The sequence below is a fragment of the Acyrthosiphon pisum genome, chromosome X (assembly GCF_005508785.2).
Source record: "Acyrthosiphon pisum isolate AL4f chromosome X, pea_aphid_22Mar2018_4r6ur, whole genome shotgun sequence".
Taxonomy (NCBI): domain Eukaryota; kingdom Metazoa; phylum Arthropoda; class Insecta; order Hemiptera; family Aphididae; genus Acyrthosiphon; species Acyrthosiphon pisum.
The window spans coordinates 121,223,317-121,243,549 of NC_042493.1; the positions used below are offsets into that span (position 1 = coordinate 121,223,317).

The window sequence follows — 20,233 nt, forward strand, 5'->3', positions numbered from 1 at the left end:
GATCTTTTGTTACAGTATTTCTAACTTATGAGAAATCTCGTTTTAAATTTCCAATCTTAAGCTATAAAAATTTAATATTTTATACAATTTTAACCAAAAAAATATTTGCAAATGTTCGCGGTATTGACTAATTTTGTAAAAATCTGTACCTACAATTAAAATGCTTACAAAAAAAATAATCTTACATAATGTATCTTCATTATTTAAAAATTGCTATTATAACAACTTATGAGGAACCATTAATTGTAAAAGCTTTCAGACTCAGCGAAAATTGATTGATTTTTTTTTAAAAATTTCAAATGTCTTTAAATAGGTAAAAAAAGAGTCGAAATATTTTGAACATTTTATCATGTAGTTACCTACAGACAATTACAATATTTAATCATAATCATTTTGTGAAAATTTGAAGTATATATTTATAGTTAATTTTTGAATTACAACAAAATATTGAAAATTGTTTTAGGAAAAATTATTAACTACCCAACGGTTTAATATCCATCGTAAAAAATGAATTTCAAATGCTTATACGAAATGATTCCAGTGTTGGGAATAGATAACTATTACAAATAATAGATAGTAAAAATACTGATCACAAATTGTTTTTACCGCATAATATTACACTTAAATAATAATATGCTCACATATTTTCAAACACGATAAAAATCAAATATTTCCGATTTGAACTAATCGAATAAAATAATTTGTTTTTTAATGTTTTTCGTAGTTTCTCGTACACAACGTTTCTTTGAATTGTTTGTAAACCCTACGTCCCGCAAGTCACAACACCCTCGGCATGTATATAACGTACATATTGAGCACACATACTGTCTGTATAATAGTAATATAATTGACATCGGGCATTACGCGAACACTGCTGCAGTGAAATGCAACCACTAGCAACCCACCACCGATTTCAATCATCATACAAATTACAACAAATACATTTCATCGCGATTTAAACTAGACGATTATTTTTTAAATAATTTAAAAATGTGTTCATTGCTATTGTCAATTTAGATTTAACTTGAGAAAACATCAATTAATCTCAAATTACTATACTATTACTATTATACATTTTACTACATTTATAACGAATACTATTAATTTAAAGAAATATAATATAGTTTTTTTTTTTTTTATGACATTCCTGACTAGCAGATAAAAAGGTGCAAACACTTTTTTTGTCACAACCAATTGAAGTCTTTGGGTAAGTAACTAGAAGTTTATAGTATCATTTTTTTAAGACTTCAAACTGCATGGTTATTAGCTAATTTTTACTGTGGACAATATTCCACACCATTATTTTTGACTTGCAATTCACTATATGTCATGCGAGAGGTTCAAAAATAAATTAAAAATGAACGTTGTTTTTTTGACACTCGGCAACCCCATTCGGTTTGTGTGGGGACTACGGTTGGTACGCGTTTTTTTATGTGAGGCAGATAGATCGTCACAAAGAACGCGGATGGTCACCCATCTGGGAGCCTGCTCGACCGCTGCACACATTTCTATATTAGTGACTGCATCCAATCACCGCGCTTCACCAGGTCACCATGCAACGAACTCTAATACCAGCCACGTTAAATTGTATATTATATGTTTATATATTTATCAGTTTAAATTCTTGCCAAATGTATTATATGTAACATTTTACATATCAACAAATTGTATACAATATTACAATCCTTTATATAGCAATAGTAATGAGTAGTAAAATATGAGCGATGAATGTATTTATTTTACAATGTGTGTTTTTTTGTGTTTGTCATCACCTGTTAAAATGCTCAGATTTTCTTCACCAGTCCAATTTTTTCTGATAAGAAAGTGAATCTAGTTGGTATAGGTGCTTTTAGGGGTCAGAAGTAAAAAATTCTAAATAGTTTTTAAAATTGCTATGAAAAACAAAAGAAAAATTAGGGAAAAACGGGAATTTTTACGCAAAATCGGTTTTTGAAAAAATTGATTTTGGTTTTTGGTGTAACTCTGAAACAAATAAAAATAGATATATGAAATTTTCTATAGTTATTTAATGTTTATATTAGTATTTTTTACATGATAACATTTTCAAAACATTTTGGATTGTTTTGAACTGTTTACGGACATTTTCAGTATCAGTTTTTTTAGTTTATTTTTTATGTAAATGTAAATAAAATGTTATATTTTGGGTAAAAAGCTTGAAAATTTAATACAATGATCTTAATATATTATTTCAAAGACAAAAATATTAAAAACTCAGTGTCGCAATTTTTTTTTATAAGAATTTAAAGTTCAAATATTGACAAACAAAACGTAAAATTCATGAAAATGTGAGGTGTGGTAACAGTAAAATGCCGAAATCAAAACCGCTTTTCTCGTCAACATTACAAAAGTACGTCAATGAATTTTGCACTGATATTTTTAGTACACATGGTAGAATATTATACTGTAAATGCTGTGAAGTTAGAATTTCGGTGGGAAAAAATGTACGATACAACAACACGTAGCAAGTAACAAGTATATTGAAGGTGCCCAAAAAAAAAAAAAAAACGATAAAGAAACAAGATATAAATACCCAGACAGCAATTTCTTGTTTATTAATATTATTATAACATTTTAATAACGAATAATATTAGTATAACGTTATGTTAATGTTACTGTGAATGTCCGCAATTGGTGAATGCTGACAGTCACCTGGTGAATGTCAACATACACCTAATGAATTGGTGAATGTTGAAAAACTAAAATAATACAGACATTTACTAGTGGATGTTGACATTTACGTTAGGATTTTGGACAATGTTGACATACACAACAAGATTTTGGTTAATGTTGACATAGATACGTATTCGCACATATATTATTATTAAAGTACTATACGTATAGTTAATAGTTGAATGTGTTTTATGTTATAAAGTAGAAACAACATAATATCTTTAATTAAATCAAAAAAATTATTATTATTACTATTATTATTAAACAATATTATACTTTATTATATTTGTATAATTATTAGGTATTTAAATTATGATTATTTTATAATACTACTTATTACAGCATGACAAACTGTCATGACATTGTGTACTACATAAAATGCCAACATTTCTACATTTACACTTTTTTGTAGTACACTTTGTTTTACAGTTACATCTTTTATATCCTTGCCCACCAATCAATGAATTTGATGTAGAAGCTTCCCTTAAAGAAATTTGTACATCCCTTTGTACATCAGTGATTGATATTAAATTTTCTTTACACACTGAAAACTGGTTTCTGGTGTATAATCGATTTATAACACCGTTTTTGGTAGCTAATTTATAAAAATCATTATCTACTATATCTAATACTACAGCTAAAATATTTTGGGGATCCATTTTACTACGATCAACATCTGGAACTCGAATACGGACAGTTTCTCCAACATTAGCCGGCTGAAACTTTTGTTTTGAAGTTCGCAACATTTTTACAGCTTGCACTTGAAGATTGGTGATTGCTACTTCTCTATTCAAAATTATTTTTTCTTTTTTTCTAGAAATTGATTTATCTAAAAATTAAGTGATTTGAATAAATTAAGTTTCGTTCATTAGTTTATCTATTAATAGTTAAAACGTACTTGATATTTTTTTTTCGTGTTGTTCGTCATCACTCGACTCTTGCAGACTTTCTCGATCAATGTTTTCAGAATCTGTTAATCATTTTAAAGTATTTATTATTATTTATTTATTTATTTTTAATGAATTTTTTATACTTATAATACCTGTATTATTATTGTCATGTTGGTCGGCATCACTCGACTCTTGCAGACTTTCTCGATCAATGTTTTCAGAATCTGTTAATCATTTTAAAGTATTTATTATTATTTATTTATTTATTTTTAATGAATTTTTTATACTTATAATACCTGTATTATTATTGTCATGTTGGTCGGCATCACTCGACTCTTGCAGACTTTCTCGATCAATGTTTTCAGAATCTGTTAATCATTTTCAAGTATTTATTATTATTTATTTCATCAACTGAATATAATTATTAAAGGTACGTACTCATATTTTTGATTATGTTTTCCAAATGCTCTTCTGATTCAAGTTCATGTAATTTGTCTCGAGGAAGAGAAGACGAAAACAGACCCATTTTGGCTTTTGTGCCAAACATAGCTTCATACGGACTTTGCTTTATACCTTCATGGTATGCTGTATTTTTTGTAAATTGAACAAAATATAGACCATCCGCCCATTTGTTCGTATTATTTTCGTACATCCATGCTCTTAATAGGTTTTGAATATCTTGATTCGCTCTCTCTATTGAACCTTCTGTTTGGCTGTGGCGTGGTTTGCCGTGTACTATTTTTACACCATCCCACATTAAACACAATTCTGTGATTATTTTATTCACAAATTCCCTACCGTTATCAGAATGCAAAATATTTGGTGCCCCGAAAGTTAAAAATATATGTAACAAATTATGGGCAACCTCTTCCGCAGTTTTAGATTTTAACGGCCGTAGTTGTATAAATTTTGTCAAATGATCTTGATAATTTAAAATAAATTTGTATTCTCCATCTTTACATGTTTGCATATCAACAAGATCTATTTGGCATCGGGAATTCAACTCCGAACTTATTATAGGCTTCACAACAATACCTTTTCTAGGCGCTTTTTGTTTTGTTTGACATTGAATGCACAAACTCAAATACAGCATAACAATTTCATATGTAATATTTTTGTACTTACATTGCAATTCTTTAATCATCCGAGTACGTCCACCGTGACCAGTTTGAATGTGTGTTTGTTGAATAATGTCAAATAATTCTTCATTTTTAACATAATATTTTATATTTGTTTCTCCTGGTTTTAAAGGAACTATAAGTTTATTACTTCCGAGTATATTCAAAACATCATACCGCTTTAATCGTCGATAGTCATTACGTTGTTTATTAGCTTTATCTTTTGAAATGTTCACTTCACTAATTAAAAAATTATATTTTTCAGCTGATAGAAAAAAAGAATTATCATTTCTTTTTTTAGATATTAAATCATTACATTTATTATAAAATAATTCGCGCATGTTTTCCATTTTTAAAAAAAAATTGTAAAAAAAAATAAAAATATACAACTAGGTACGTTGAATGACAATACCACACTAAATTATAGCAAGACAGGATAGCATGGAGGTTATCTAGATATAATAAAAGTAGTTGGGTAAGGCAATAAAACACTTTATCGAAATTATCAACTTGTACAATACTTTATGCTGCATAGGTACTAGATAGTATGTAACAAAACATTTTATCAAAATTATCAATTTGTATAATACCTGTTTTATAATATTGCGACCCTTCCGTTATTCCTAAATTAGATTAAATAATATCGGCATTACCAACATTCACCAATATCGTTGTATAAATGTCGACATTCACTAGTGTATGTTTACTAAGGTCACAAATTTAATCAATAAGTCGACATTCACCAATGAATTTAGTGTATGTTGGCATTAACCGGTGACTGTCAGCATTCACCAATTGCGGTCTTTCACAGTAACATTAATACTATTATAATATTATCATTACAAAATGCTATCTGGGTAAGGAATTCGGAAATAAATATCATTAAGTTTGTTTTATTATTTTAATAAAATAAATACAAAAAAAAGTTTTTAAAAATGTTTCAGGTGAATAGCATTAACTTAATGCAAATTTAAATCCGAATTCAATCAACATTTTTATTATTTTCTTTTTTGGTCAATAAAAACTTTTGTATGCATGTAATGTAGTAATGTATAATATACTGTACCTAATATTAATATAAATATAAAAATTAAATTAGAAACCATTTTAAATGAATTTTATACTATAATTTTTGGTATTTTATATTCCTTTTTTAGATTCTCAGTGGAACGATGAATGTATTGATTTTACAATGGTGTGTGTGTTTTTTTTATTTTTTTTTGTGTCCATCATCACTTTTTAGGACAGTAAAAGTGCTTGGATTTTCTTTAACAGTACCTTTCTTGATAGGAAAGTGAATCTAGTTGGTACTTTGGGGGGGCAAAAGTAAAAATTTCTCAGTAGATTTCAATTGCGACGTGAAAAACAAAAGAAGAACTAAGGAAAAACGGGAATTTTTACGCAAAATCTGTTTTCGGGAAAATCGATTTTTGTTTTTGGTACAACTTTAAAACAAATTACCGTAGGTGCATACATTTTTACTGAACGTTTATGTTTGAATTTTCTATACACCATAACATTTTTCAAATATTTTGATTTATTTTGAGCTGTTTACGGACATTTTCAGTTTCCATTTTTTTTAGTTTTTTTTCTATAAATATCAATAAAATTTTATTTGTTGATTAAAAATGCTTGACAATTTAATAGAAGGTTTCTATTATATTGTTTCAAAGGCAGATGAAAAAAATTAAAGATCCATAGTCACAATTTTTTTTTTTTATACGCATCTAAAGTTCAAATATTGACAAAATACGTTTAAATGACGAAAAATTGCAAATTATTTTGGGTTAGAAATTCATGAAAAATTTTCTTTTTAAATCTTATATTTGAAAATGTAATACAAGATTCCTCATAAGATTGTTTACCATTATCAAAATAAAAAGGTCTACAAGAAAGTCAAATTAAATTTTTATGAGCGTTTGAAATTCATTTTTTCAATTTATATTTTTGGTTTCGATTTTAAATTGTAATACCTGTATCTATTTTTTCCGGTTTCAGTTTTGAATTTAATACCGATTTCTAATTTTTTCAGATTTGGGTTGTAGATTATAATACCGTGATCAATTGTTTAACGGTTTATACCGGTTTCAAAGCCCTGTTAAAAGGTATCGTATCACTATAGTGATAATGGTGTATTTTGAGCCCGACGAAGAGAGAAGGGATGGAGAGATTTATAATTTTTTTTAATTGAACAATTGAAATAAAAGACATATAAGACCTATAACATCTTCAGAATGTATAACATATATTATATAAATATATGAGTTTTGATTGTTCGAACACCGAGAAAATTAATCATTTGTAGTGCACCTAATAATAATATATCTACGAGACGCTCGGACTTGAATCTCTGAAAAACAAAAAAGGATTGAACTTTCTGCAACAGACACAACTTATTCGTAAACAGTACATGGTTTTGATTCTAAAACCAATGTATTTTTTATAATGCATCCAGTAACAGTTGTATCTTACAACTATAGTCTGTTGTAGTCATAATTTCGTGATTGTGGGTTATTATTGCGTCTATAGCTGGTAATTTATGTCGTTTTAATTACCAAATTGTGCGTTTTTTTTTCCAAAGTAAATTCTGCAAACTGGTAATGTACAAAACGTTTTGAGTAACATAATATGTATATTATGTTTTCTGTTTTGTGTATGTGTTTATGATTTTGTAAGATTGAATTTTGAGTCTTATGATTTGGAATATTGAAATTGTCTCCTATTGTGAAGTGTTTTGTTGTAGTTACTGATATAAACCTTCATTGTATTACATTTTGTCCTTTGCTACACAAGTGGTTTGTGTTTCTGTTAGAGGTGAAGACGGTGTATTGCTGTCACCACCTCATTGGGGGGTGGGGGGGGGGTATAATAGAGATATTCTTCAATAGTTTCAGATTTGTGTTAATTTATGTTTGCATCTTAAATATACTTTTATCGCGTTTATAATTAAATGGTAGACATTTTAAGATGGGACGGATTGTTTTCGAATATTTCAAGAGTGCAAGTTATATAATATATAGCTGTGTAAATAACTGTAAAAAAACCTCTACGTCACACCGAGTAATATTTTTATACTTTCTTGAAATTTCAAAAATCATCCTGTCATGACCACCATGACCAATTGATTCATGTGTAGTTTTTAGAATTTCATAAAGTTCCTCTTCATTTACATAAAATAATATCTTTCCATCTTTCCATCAGCAGTTACAGGAAAAATCAATTTTTTTATTTGTTGTACTACCAGAATGTCGTATCTAGAAAAACCCCAAAATTACATATAATATTATTAGAAAAATATTTTAACTGAAAATTATACATTAGAAAATATCTTTCCGGAATTGAAATTGAAATTGTTTTTATTGTTAATTAAAGTGCGTGGGCACAACATAGAATTAAGGGACTACAATTGAGTGAAAAAAAGTTTTTCTAAATACCTACAGTTATATAGTTCTATTTTGTGTGTGATATAATTGTATATAAGGTACTTGGTAACTAACCTTTTTTTATACCATCATAATTATATTTATCAACTCATAATTATAATTATCCCTTAAATAAAATTATATTATATTATTTCAACAAGTCAAATTTTTACAACAAGTAAATTATTTACTTTTCATATTTTGTACCTAATTAATATTTATATTTTAAAAATATAGAAAAAAAGCATAAAATAAATTAAATACCTTTGAAGCATCCAGTAATCACGTGATGTTTTCTTTGTCTTTTTACCATCTTTAAGCAGCAGTAACTCATCTAATATTTTTTGATATTTTTCATTCAATAAATAAACTGTATTTTTAGAATTTTTCCGACATTTACTTAATTCGGCATAGAAACTTTCAGACATTTTTATAATATAGGTTTCTCAACACGACAACACGACATACACTCTAAGAGTGAGAAAAAATTATATTTTAAAGACGTATTTTGAATTTTCCCGTATACACGAACAACATAATTATAGAATTACTTAATAATGACGATACACGTCGTGTTGTACCTATATATGCGATAAGATAGTCGTCAAGATAAGCATTAATCATTGATTTCAAAGGTTAGATGAAGTTTTATATTGATTGTATACTTTTCCTGCTTGAGGTTAGGTAATCTATAGAATACCTAGTTATTGTAAGTATTTTATACTTTTACTGCTCATTTTTGGCATTTTATAGAATACCTACCTTCTATATAATACCGGATTCAACACTTTGACGGTAACATACATATATAGCTGTGTTATAACTTATAATATGTGTATCATAGTTTTATTGGATTTAAATATTGACCTATTTGACCTTTATGGAAGTATTAATATAATTTTTCTACATCTAGTTTAGAGCGAGAAGAGTATACAGTACTTTTGGGATATTTCTAAGAATGTAAAATTAGGGGACAGAATAATACATTGTTTTAAGTGGGCTAGTATTTTTATGTTGGTAAAATAAATTTGGATCTAACGCAGTTTGTGATTTCTGAAGTGTGTATAATTTTTATATTTTTAGCTTTTAAGATTTTGTTGATATTTAAAATATTTAATGATATTATTATGATGTATGTATATTTTTTTTACAATCAGGCATTATTAGAACTAAAGTATGTAAAAATTAATTCTTGCGAAAAAATTGCATATAATGTCGCCGAGTGTATATTTAATATAAAAATATACTTTAAAAGTTTCAACTACCCTCGAATAGGGTTTATAAATATCAAAAAAATAAATAAAACAGTTATTCTCCGTTTAAATATCTAATATTCTCCAAATTGAAACTTAAAAAAAAACACAAATAAAAAAAAAACTGTATTTTAATTTTTTTTTAATTTTTTACGACAATTATGAGAAACTTTTTTCTAAGGAGATAGCTACATTGGTATAATTCCAATCACGGAATTCTAGCGTTACATATTCTGTTTTATAATTCATTAAATTAAATAGCTAAATAGTTAAATGGTAATACAAAAAAAAATGCTGGCTGAATACGTGACTATGACAATACAATCTAATTGTCTGTAAACAAATCAATATAATTATAGCATAATAACAAAAACAAATGTAATTTGGTCATTAAAAATTTCAATAAAGTCAAACGTTGATAACCTATTAATCCATGTACATATTAATTAGCAGATTCCGAGAAAATATTTGTGACGACGATGACATTTGAGGTTCAACTGCACTTAATGAACAATCACTCATGTGGTTCGATGATGCGTGTGCGTGATGAGCAATACTGGTGTGATGTATGTGAAAAATCATTTTGTCACAATAGCCAACTGATGGTTCATAAACGGACGCATACGGGAGAGAAGCCATACTCGTGTAACGTATGCGAAAAATCGTTTAGTAGCGGTGGACAACTAATGGTTCACAAGCGGACCCACACAGGAGAGAAGCCATACTCGTGTAACGTGTGTGATAAATCTTTCTCTCAAAGCGGTAATCTTAAAGTTCATCAGAGGACGCACTCGGGCGAGAAGCCATACCCGTGTGACGTATGCGAAAAATCGTTTAGTAGCGGTGGACAACTAATGGTTCACAAGCGGACCCACACGGGAGAGAAGCTATACGCATGTAATGTGTGTGATAAATCTTTCTCTCAAAGCGGTCATCTTAAAGTTCATCAGAGGACGCACTCGGGCGAGAAGCCATACCCGTGTGACGTATGCGAAAAATCGTTTAGTAGCGGTGGACAACTAACAGTTCACAAGCGGACCCACACAGGAGAGAAGCCATACTCGTGTAACGTGTGTGATAAATCTTTCTCTCAAAGCAGTGATCTTACAATTCATAAGAGGACGCACTCGGGCGAGAAGCCATACCCGTGTGACGAATGTGAAAAATGGTTCGCTTGCGCATCGAATATGACTAAACACCGACGAATTCACAAGAGAGAGAAGCCATAAATTACGTGATACGCCCACTGCCCAGATTTCATAATATTTATGTACGCGTGTTTTTTTTGTATGTAGAAATGTATCAATTATAAGTTGCGTTTAGATTTTCAATGTCATTAACAAGAGATGCCTTCTGGCTTTGATTTGCAGTTTGAATTATTAAATACACTACTAAACATGTGTTGTTTTTTTGGTATTGATAAAAAAAAATGTTTATATGGATATTTATTATGAAGTATTGTACAGAATGATTATTTCATCATGATGTTAATATATTAAGTAAGAAATGTTGTTACGTCATGACGTTTTTTTAATGAATTTTAACAATTTGGTGGTATTTTTTACTATAAAACTGATGATTGAACTACTTATTAAAACGGAAATGGCACATTGACACCAGTTATATAAATCATAAATCATGTGCGAACAAGTGTTAGAAGAAATAAGTGTTTCTTTTCTTTATAAGAAACTTACAATCTATTCTTAACTAGAATAATAATCAAACTGTTGCTATTTTAAGACATTATAGAGTGTAAGATTGGAAACAAAGGGAGGAGCATTTGTTGTTTTTCGTATGTTTGATTTACTGGAGGTCCATTGGTCCATATGAGTTTTAGAAGGTTTTGTATACTATCAATTTAATGTTTAGGCTAGTTTGTGTATTTCTGTGTAGCAGTGAGTTTAGTGTGCTTAGGCGATTGTTGAATTGTGACCTTTTTGATTTTAAGTGTTGAGTATATTTTATTTTATATTTATATTGCAAATTTTAGTTAATTTCCCGAATATTATACGACGAGTTGAATAATTTTATTCCGAAAACATCGCATTTATTTTATTATTTATTTATAATTTTCACAATATAATATGTATTTATTATATATATAATAATGTATTATTGCTATCAACTTCTAAGTCAATCCCGACTAATTATAATAATATTTAAACCTTTTAACATTTAGGTCTCTTGGAATATTTCTGGATTACAACAAACTAATGAAAATAGTTATTATTTGGTTGACAATTTAATTTTTAAAATATAAACAAAATGTCTAAGAATTTTTCCGAGATATTTTTTTAATTTATAGAGTTTAGATAGAACTTATTATTATCTATTAAAAACTGTTGTTTTATGTGATTGCTTTAATTTTGTTATGTTAATTATTATTAATTAAATATTGTAATTTTGTTAAAAATGTACAGGGCATTCTTAGTTACTGTACTGACGATGAAGTCAAAACTGAATTTTAACTTTGGGTTTGAAGTCTGGTTGTATTACCAGGGACATGGACGTTGAGCCGTTCCAATAAATTGGGTGTGTCAATGATTTCATTCTCCACCAAATAAAAGCGGCTACTATCACATTTGTGACGTTTGTATATCTAAATGTTTAAGATTAAGTGATTCGTATATACATACAAATTATGCAAGTATACACGCATTCCTAATACAAACACGCAACACTTGCAACACGTCATACATAAATAATATTATTATCCGCAGCCTTCCAATCAGAGGATCTGTGGAAACAACACAATCAATATTATCAGTCAACTTCACGTATATTATAAAACCATGGACACATTGTAATTCATAGCATATTATTATACTTTAAAACCCCTTTCCACACCTCTCCAATTAGACTTTAAACTTTTTATCCAACTACTTGAACTCCCTGATGTAAATATAGAAAAACGTGCTAGAATTTCTTTTCATTTAAAAAAAAATACACATGCATAAATATGAGTATCGTCGCATTAACCAAATAAAAGGTATTGTGTTTCTTTACGTTCCCTCCCTTGATTTTGGTCCTTGTATAGATTTTGCTACTAGCAAAGTGCTTCGTGTTCTCGACTTTATTAGCAGACATTATACACATTTATAATTTACAAAATGCCTAACTATGCAGCTGTAAGATTCCCAAGGTCTGGTCACCTCGTGCTGTAATAGGTAACACGCGAAGTCTCGATACAGCCCAAAATCGAATCCTTAGTTTTGCAGTATTCCTCACGATTATACTCCAGTATTAAGGAATTACTTAATCTTAAATAATTAGGTATCCAATTTTCATAAACAATTTACAGTTGTTAAAGCATAATTAAGATCTCTTTTTTGTTTATATGAAGTTACTTCAGTCAACGTATTTAGGAATCCTTTGTGGGAGGGGGTAAGACAAGCTGTCCTCAAATTGTTTTGCTCACGGAATCCTTATGTTGTTAAGTAGATTATACGGGGCCCCAAACACACATCGGGGTGTTGCGTGTGGTTTGTGCGTTTCCGTAATTAATGCCATTTCTCCCTTTAAACTCGGACAGACGATAAAGGGAAGACAATCGTCTCGTGCGTTAACGAGAGCAGTATCCGACAAAACCCGTGACGGCATCATAACAATAATTCACTTACTCTGAAAATAGAGTGTTTCGTACTAACACTGATTTAGGGTCCGGAGTTTTACTTCCGTGCCCAGCCGATGCTTTTTATCTGGCAGTAATGTCACCCGGACGTACAGGTCGGACGTGCCGTTCAAGTCCATCGCCGGAAAGTCTTTGGCCTGAAACATGGTACGACAATTTTTCGTTATTTTCAATAATTTATAATTCAGATAACGTTTTTCGGTTAATTTACAGGTAAAACGTACTGAAAATTCGGTAAATTGTTTAAATCGTTTTTTTTTCAATATTGTCATATTAGATATCTAGCTAACTTCTTTCCGAAATTATTTATGCTGACATTACTAGAGCTAATAGTATAATAACAATAAGCTCAACTTTTAATTTGTATTTTATTGCACTTAATAAACTTTTTTGATTATTTGTAGGGCTCGGATTTATATGTATTTATTAAAAAAACCAAAATATGTAAATATATATGTAATAATAAATCACTTTATATGTGATTAAAAAATGAAAATATGGAATACAAAAAAATTACAAAAAAATATAAAACATTGCTTTATAAATGACATTATTATCTATAATTTACTTATTTTACTACCATTATTCATCTTGATCTTGATCTAGAAAGCAATGAGATACCATATACATGCTCAAATTGTCAAAGTTAAATGATCTACGGTTTGGTCGTAACACAGATTTGTATCGACTGAAGGAGCGCTTGACTTCCACCAAGGTAATGGGCAGTGTTGGGGAGTAACTTAACTTAAGTTCCAAGTTACTGTAACGAAATTACTTTTTAAGTAATTTTATGGTAATTTAATTACATTTTATTGTAAGTAATTTATATGTAATTTAAGTTACTTTTTTGTAGTAATTTTTACTAAATTACTCGTTACTTTTTTTTTGGATTAATACATTTCTAGAACGTAGCCACGTAGGTATTGATAATGAGTGTAAATATTAAAATATATCATATACCTAATTATTATAATTTATAAGTAGAATTTTCTGAACTTGTGATACTAAAATACTTTTGTTATTATAGCTATTGACTATTTGACGATAAAATGTTATTTTTAGAATGGAATTGTTATCTTTACTCTGTGTTGTTTCACCGCGGTCGCCCGCAGCCGGCTCATATCATTTCATATTGTCGATTGTCATTATATAGTTTGTGTATAGACAAAATAGTTATTAAGCTCCAGTGATATGAAAAAAAAAAAGTAACTTCTATTGTAATTGAGTTACTTTTAAAACTCAAAAGTAATGTAACTTGACAAAATGAAAAAAAAGTAACTTAAAAATAATTTAGTTACAATTTTGATTAGTAATTAGTAATGTAATTTAATTACCCAAAATAAGTAACTTCCCCAACACTGGCAATGGGTGCAAATTTCGTATTTGCAATGTCCAAAGCCGTGAGTTCAGCCGGAAACATTACCCAATGATACACATTTCGCAATGTGTACCTATCTCTAATTAATTTTAGGCAGTCTAAACCAGGATTTTTTTGTAATACGCTGTGCATTTTTTCTTTTACTGCAACTCCCAAGGGTCCTTGTACTTGTTCTATGCATTAATAAATCGTTATCTATCATTTATCGAGGTCACAAATGTCGAACATAATATTATATCGACCGTAGATTACGGTCGATTAGTTCAATAATTGGTATTTTTTTGTTTACGTACTTTTTGAAATCATATACATCGTATACAACTATTAATAAATCGTGAATTGTCGAAATATGTAGGGAAAAATGGAATTATTGAGAAATATGTAAAAATATGTAAAATAACATTTAGTTCATTACAATGGAAATCCCTTGAAACGAATTTATCACTTACCTAAATTAATTTATCAAGTCACAGTAAAAATATGTATTTACATATAATTCCGAGCACTAATTATTTGATTATATTTAGAAATATGTACATATTAAGATCAAATCAACTCCTCAAAATAAGTTCTTGACGTTCAACGATAGAAATCACAGTCATAGTTAATTATAAAGAATTTTACATTTATAGTTGAACCTTGACGTTATCAAACGATAAATAACTTGTTGCTTATAGAATTATGACGCTCGTCGTCGCAAAAATCTGACGATTCATATTACTTGAAGTAACTGCGATAAATATTGATTTAAGATTGTTTTTTGTGCCATAAAGATCATATCGTCGAATTAACTCGCAATTATTTTTTTTTTTTGATTTTGGGATTATTTATGAATAAAACGAAGAAAATAAAAACGTAATGGATGCATATGATACAGCCGTAACTTTAATTTCACAATTATTATATCCTGATTAGAAATCGTCGTATCTTTGATGTAATAATTTTAAAACCTAAGAAAAGACGTGTCTCCATATTATCATTGTAATAAATTGTGAAGATAGGTATTACGACTTTTTTGAATTATGGAATTAGGCAGACGAAATGGTCTTATCATTTTTTAATCTCCTGAAAATTTACAATTTCGGACTTACGATAATATTGCAAATCAGTCCGACGATAAGTAACACGACGTGTTAAGTATTGGGTACCTATACTTATATAAGATAACGCAATTTTTTTACTTTTTAGATCGTTTTTTTTTTTTTTTAATGAAATATTTTTTTTTTAGTTAATGAAGTAGTATTTTAGCAGAACATACCTAATTGAGGTATTTTATAGAACTAAAATCCGTGAAGTAGGTGAGTTGATTCCTGAGACCTTTTTTATGTATTAGTTGATTCCCGGGTCATTATTAAGTATGTACTAGTTGATAAACCTAGTTATCATATTTATAATTTTCTGTATCAGTGATAACATTTATAACGTTTAAAAGGACGTCGTACGTATGATAGGTATATCAAAATGTACGTCCAGCAGTTCCAATATTGTGTTGTCAGCTGAAGACTACAATTTTCTATTAAAAAAAAGGCAATTTTTATTTTAACATCAATATTTTCTCGGGAAAACCTTTAACGTTTTTGGAAATATTTTTATATTTTTGTCACGTATGAACCGAGAGTTTAACTTTCGACATCGGTCGTACCGTTAAATTTGGAAATTGGTATTTTTCCGTCCAGCGGAACTGTTAACGCTTTTTAAAAGTTGCCGTCCAAATCAGATCGAAATACACGACCGGATCGAAACGTTTTACCTAACTTCACGGTGTCTGTGCTATAGCCGTTCAAGTGAAACAGTTTGAATCTATACGCAGAGAACGTCGAGAAAAGTTCGTTGTAAGGATGAAATTCTCACTTTGAATACGTTAGTGTAATACTAACTCAAAAATTGACGATTTTGTGGTTTACGTACATTTTTTCTTATGGTAAAAATAGAGTTCTTTGCAATTCACTAGTGTAATGTTAAGTCGTACTGGCAGAATTGAATACGTTAAACTATATCATAATATAATAGAACATTAAATGAACTTTAAAAATTCAATTCGTGCGTTAGTGTTTTATTTTGAGGTATTATATACTATAATACTATAGGTACCAAATGCTGTGCATTATTTTTCTGTTCGTATGTTCATAAATACCATTGAATAATTAGTGTGTTGTCTCGAAATAACACGATTATAACATAGGCTATGTTAGGTTAAATTGTTATAAATAGATCGCGTTTGTCGACGACCTACGTCGATACCACAGCCGCCTCAATTGCTTGGTGAGCGCGAGATACTTCCCGAGGCGCATCGGCAAACAGGGGTACGAGTGCAGGGACTGTTTGATCAAATGCCACAAGGAATGTCACGTCAAGGTGTCGGTGGTGTGCACTAATTCAAAAGTTCATAACATCGACCTGTGAGTATAATATATTAAACGTATAATATTATCATTTTTATAATAGGTACCTATACCGTAGTGCTGCAATGCCACTCGATCGCAACGATCCGCTCCGACCACAATATTATACCTCCGTAGGAACACGCCGTGTGCGTGCGACTATAAAATTGTCCATAAACCTCGGATTTATAATACTCTCAGGAACTGGTACCTTTATTTTTTTTCATCAAAGAACCATAACCGAACCGGAACCGTTATTTTATTTTTGGATAACAGGTACCATGTTTTTATGCCATGTTTTGTCTACAAGGGTGCCCTCTTAAGTTGGAAAACATAAAAAAAATAATAATAGTACCTATAGTGTAATTTCTAAAGCAAATATAATTTTTATAAATATTTTACTAAAATATTTCAAAATGAAATAACTAATATTTCATTCCAAATGTTGTCATTGTAGCTGCTGTATAAGATTGTACAAAATTAGACGAAAAATGACTACCTAAATGCAGTTCATAATGATGACAAAGCTATTTGAATTTCACAAGTATTAATTTTATTTTTTATTTCATTAATTTTGACAGTTCAATACATAAAAATACTTTTAAAATGTATTAATCTATTCTTATTACTTTCAAATTTGGTCATGATTTTTTGACATAATGCATATTTTGAGTGCATAATTTAAAAATGTAAGGCATATAAATGCATATTTTCGAACTTTTTAGTGTATATTTTGCCATTTTTTAGTGCATGAAGTTACGAACCCTCCTTATGACATATATAATAACATATTTATATTATAGATACCTACTATAGGTACCTACTATCTACCAAGTGATTATAACGGAAAAAGTAAAATCGTAATTCACGCTATCACCATAATTCACCACAATAATGATCGTAACGGGTCATAAAATACTTATGTTTTACAAGTTAATTATTATTCTATGATGTGCGCAAGGAATATTCTTTAACACACTCTGTGACACCCAGGAATGGTCCAGAATGGTCCATTTATATAAAATTGGGCGTATTTTTTTACTATAAATTGACCCTTAAATTTCAATCATTGGGCTTAAATGCTAAATGATAATACATCTTTTAAATTTTAAATTTTGTATTTAATATTTAAAAAGTTATAATATAGGTACGAGTAGAATTTATTCGTTTGAAATCCATAACCTGTTATGGACGTATGAAGTTTAAATCATAAAAAAATTAATTTTTAGTAGTTATATAAATGTATACAATTTTAATATGTGTAGGTAAGGTATTAAAATCGAATACGGATTTCCTCATGGACAGTTCTTTCTGAAGCCCAAAAATCTAACCAAATATATCATCACAATTGTCTTTTTTAGGCATTAAATTTAAAATATTGACAAAACATTTATAGGTAATGTTTATAATTATTTTAGCCTATAGGTAATATTAATTCAACTTATAGTAAAAATATAACAATTTAAAATTTCCAGACTGACAAACCGTCTCCGCTCAGAATCGTTTTTCGTATACGATGTATGATATCGTTGAAATCAAATTTAATACAAACCCTGATACAGTGACCTACTTGTAACCTACTGTACAGCATAGCGATATTCACTTACCTGCATTTTTTAATACAATTATTATAAAAGTATTTTATACAAGACTGCTGTGCGCATATAAAAATAGTGTCTTATATAAAAAAAAAAGTAGTTAGGTAATAGTTTGAAATGAAATAGGACAGTTAAATTTAGTGACAGTCATATTATTAAGCTTAATTGAATAGTATTATAGTAGCTTCATTAAAAATATTAGAAAAATTTTAATGAATTATATATATATTATATATTTTTTTTTCTGTGAAATTTATTGTCCATGGATCTTTACTGCACACGGTACAAATATCTGGAATATCCAACGATTCTAAGACATTCGTCGATATGAAAACGAAATGCTACCATGAGGATATTAAAAAAAAAAGGTGAAAGCGTGGAACCAGGATCCAAACGAAAACCTTCAGTTGGTTTCATCAACAGTTGTTTCGAAATCAGAAATCAAAAAAAAATCTAATTTTTCAATTATATTATATTAGGTTGTAACTGTTTCAAATTTCAATTATTCAATTTTTTTTCCAAGCCTGGGCATAAACGCGTTAAAAATTTAAAAGTTAAGTTAATTTTAACTTTTAACTTAACTTTTTAAAATTTAATTTTCATTAACTTAATTTTTAACTTAACTTATTTTAATTGATATTAACTTAATAAATAACAAGTTACTTTTAATCAAATTCAAGTTAAGTTAATTTATAAATAAATAATAAAAATAAAAATTATTATTGATATTACATAACCATTTACTAGAACAGGGAATTATAAATATAGTTAAATCAATTTCTTAAATATATATTTATAAATATAAATATTTTACTGAAGTATAAAGTTGGCTATATTCTCTAACAGTTTTAGACTTTTAGTTCCCTGAAAAAGTATTCAGAGTTTAAAATTAAGTACATTCTTAAATACCATGTTATTTTTATTTAATAATTTTTAAAAAAATGTATAGTACTTATCTGTATTAGTGTATTAATAAATCAAAAGGTTGTATTTGTTTTGGCATTTTCAATTTTGTATTTTTTTCGTACCTACTTCATAATTCTATTAATTCAGTACCCATGTATATATGCTATATGCTATTGGCTATTTCCTGTGTTCAATAATATTTATGATTTTTATTATTTAAACCATATTACTGGTTATTTATGAAGATATTATATAATAAAAAAAATAACCTAAGTTAATAAGTTAATTGAAAATATTCATATAACTTTTAACTTAACTGAGTTAAAAAAAAATTAGGTTAACTTTTAACTATTAATTGATAGTTAAAATGTTTTACATTAACTTAACTTAACTCAGTTAAAAATTACCATTAACTTGCCCAGGCTTGTTTTAGATTCTGAGTGGAACGATGAATGTATTGATTTTACAATGATGTGTGTTTTTTTTTTTATTTTTTTTTATTTTTTTATTTATTTTTGTGTCTGTCATCACGTTTTAGGACAGTAAAAGTGCTTGGATTTTCTTCAACAGTACCTTTTCTGATAGGAAAGTGAATCTAGTTGGTACTTTGGGGGGTCAAAAGTAAATTTTTTCCAATAGTTTTCAAACGCGCCGTGAAAAACAAAAGAAAAATTAAGGAAAAACGGGAATTTTTACGCAAAATCTGTTTTCGAGAAAATCGATTTTGGTTTTTGGTGTAACTTTAAAACAAATGACCGTAGATATATGAAATTTTGACTGAATGTTTATCTTAGCATTTTCTATACACCATAACATTTTCAAAATATTTTGATTTATTTTGAGCTCTTTACGGACATTTTCATTTTCCATTTTTTTTTAGTTTTTTTTCTAAAATATAAATAAAATTTTATTTGTTGGATAAAAAAGCTTGAAAATTTAATAGAAGGCTCCTAGTATATAGTTTC

At 28.5% G+C, this 20,233-nt stretch overlaps 3 protein-coding genes across 3 annotated transcripts; 1 reads left to right on the forward strand and 2 right to left on the reverse strand.

The window, feature by feature from the left end:
- Positions 1-3,020: 3,020 nt before the first annotated feature.
- On the reverse strand, positions 3,021-3,437 carry LOC115033239. The gene has a single exon (XM_029485478.1). The coding sequence runs from the start codon at positions 3,435-3,437 to the stop codon at positions 3,021-3,023; it is 417 nt and encodes a 138-aa protein (XP_029341338.1).
- A 55-nt stretch (positions 3,438-3,492) lies between these two features.
- On the reverse strand, positions 3,493-5,509 carry LOC100570489 (KRAB-A domain-containing protein 2-like). The gene is made up of 4 exons (XM_029492689.1): positions 4,020-5,509; positions 3,878-3,949; positions 3,734-3,805; positions 3,493-3,661 (listed from the first exon to the last, which is right to left on the reverse strand). Exons 1-4 carry the CDS (start codon positions 5,047-5,049, stop codon positions 3,579-3,581), a joined length of 1,257 nt encoding a protein of 418 aa, XP_029348549.1. The 5' UTR covers positions 5,050-5,509; the 3' UTR covers positions 3,493-3,578.
- Positions 5,510-9,791: 4,282 nt separating this feature from the next.
- Positions 9,792-10,767, forward strand: LOC103308626 (zinc finger protein 239-like). The gene has a single exon (XM_008182322.3). It carries the CDS (start codon positions 9,854-9,856, stop codon positions 10,601-10,603), a length of 750 nt encoding a protein of 249 aa, XP_008180544.1. The 5' UTR covers positions 9,792-9,853; the 3' UTR covers positions 10,604-10,767.
- Positions 10,768-20,233: the final 9,466 nt, after the last annotated feature.

What these genes read in the sequence shown, in the direction of transcription:
- LOC115033239 (XM_029485478.1), bottom strand. Translation starts at nt 3,437, where the DNA reads ATGTTGCGAACTTCAAAACAAAAGTTTCAGCCGGCTAATGTTGGAGAA.
- LOC100570489 (XM_029492689.1), bottom strand. Translation starts at nt 5,049, where the DNA reads ATGGAAAACATGCGCGAATTATTTTATAATAAATGTAATGATTTAATA. An exon ending in AAACATAATCAAAAATATGA is followed by an intron (nt 3,950 to 4,019) that starts GTACGTACCTTT and finishes AATGATTAACAG; the next exon opens with ATTCTGAAAACATTGATCGA. An exon ending in ACATGACAATAATAATACAG is followed by an intron (nt 3,806 to 3,877) that starts GTATTATAAGTA and finishes AATGATTAACAG; the next exon opens with ATTCTGAAAACATTGATCGA.
- LOC103308626 (XM_008182322.3), top strand. Translation starts at nt 9,854, where the DNA reads ATGACATTTGAGGTTCAACTGCACTTAATGAACAATCACTCATGTGGT.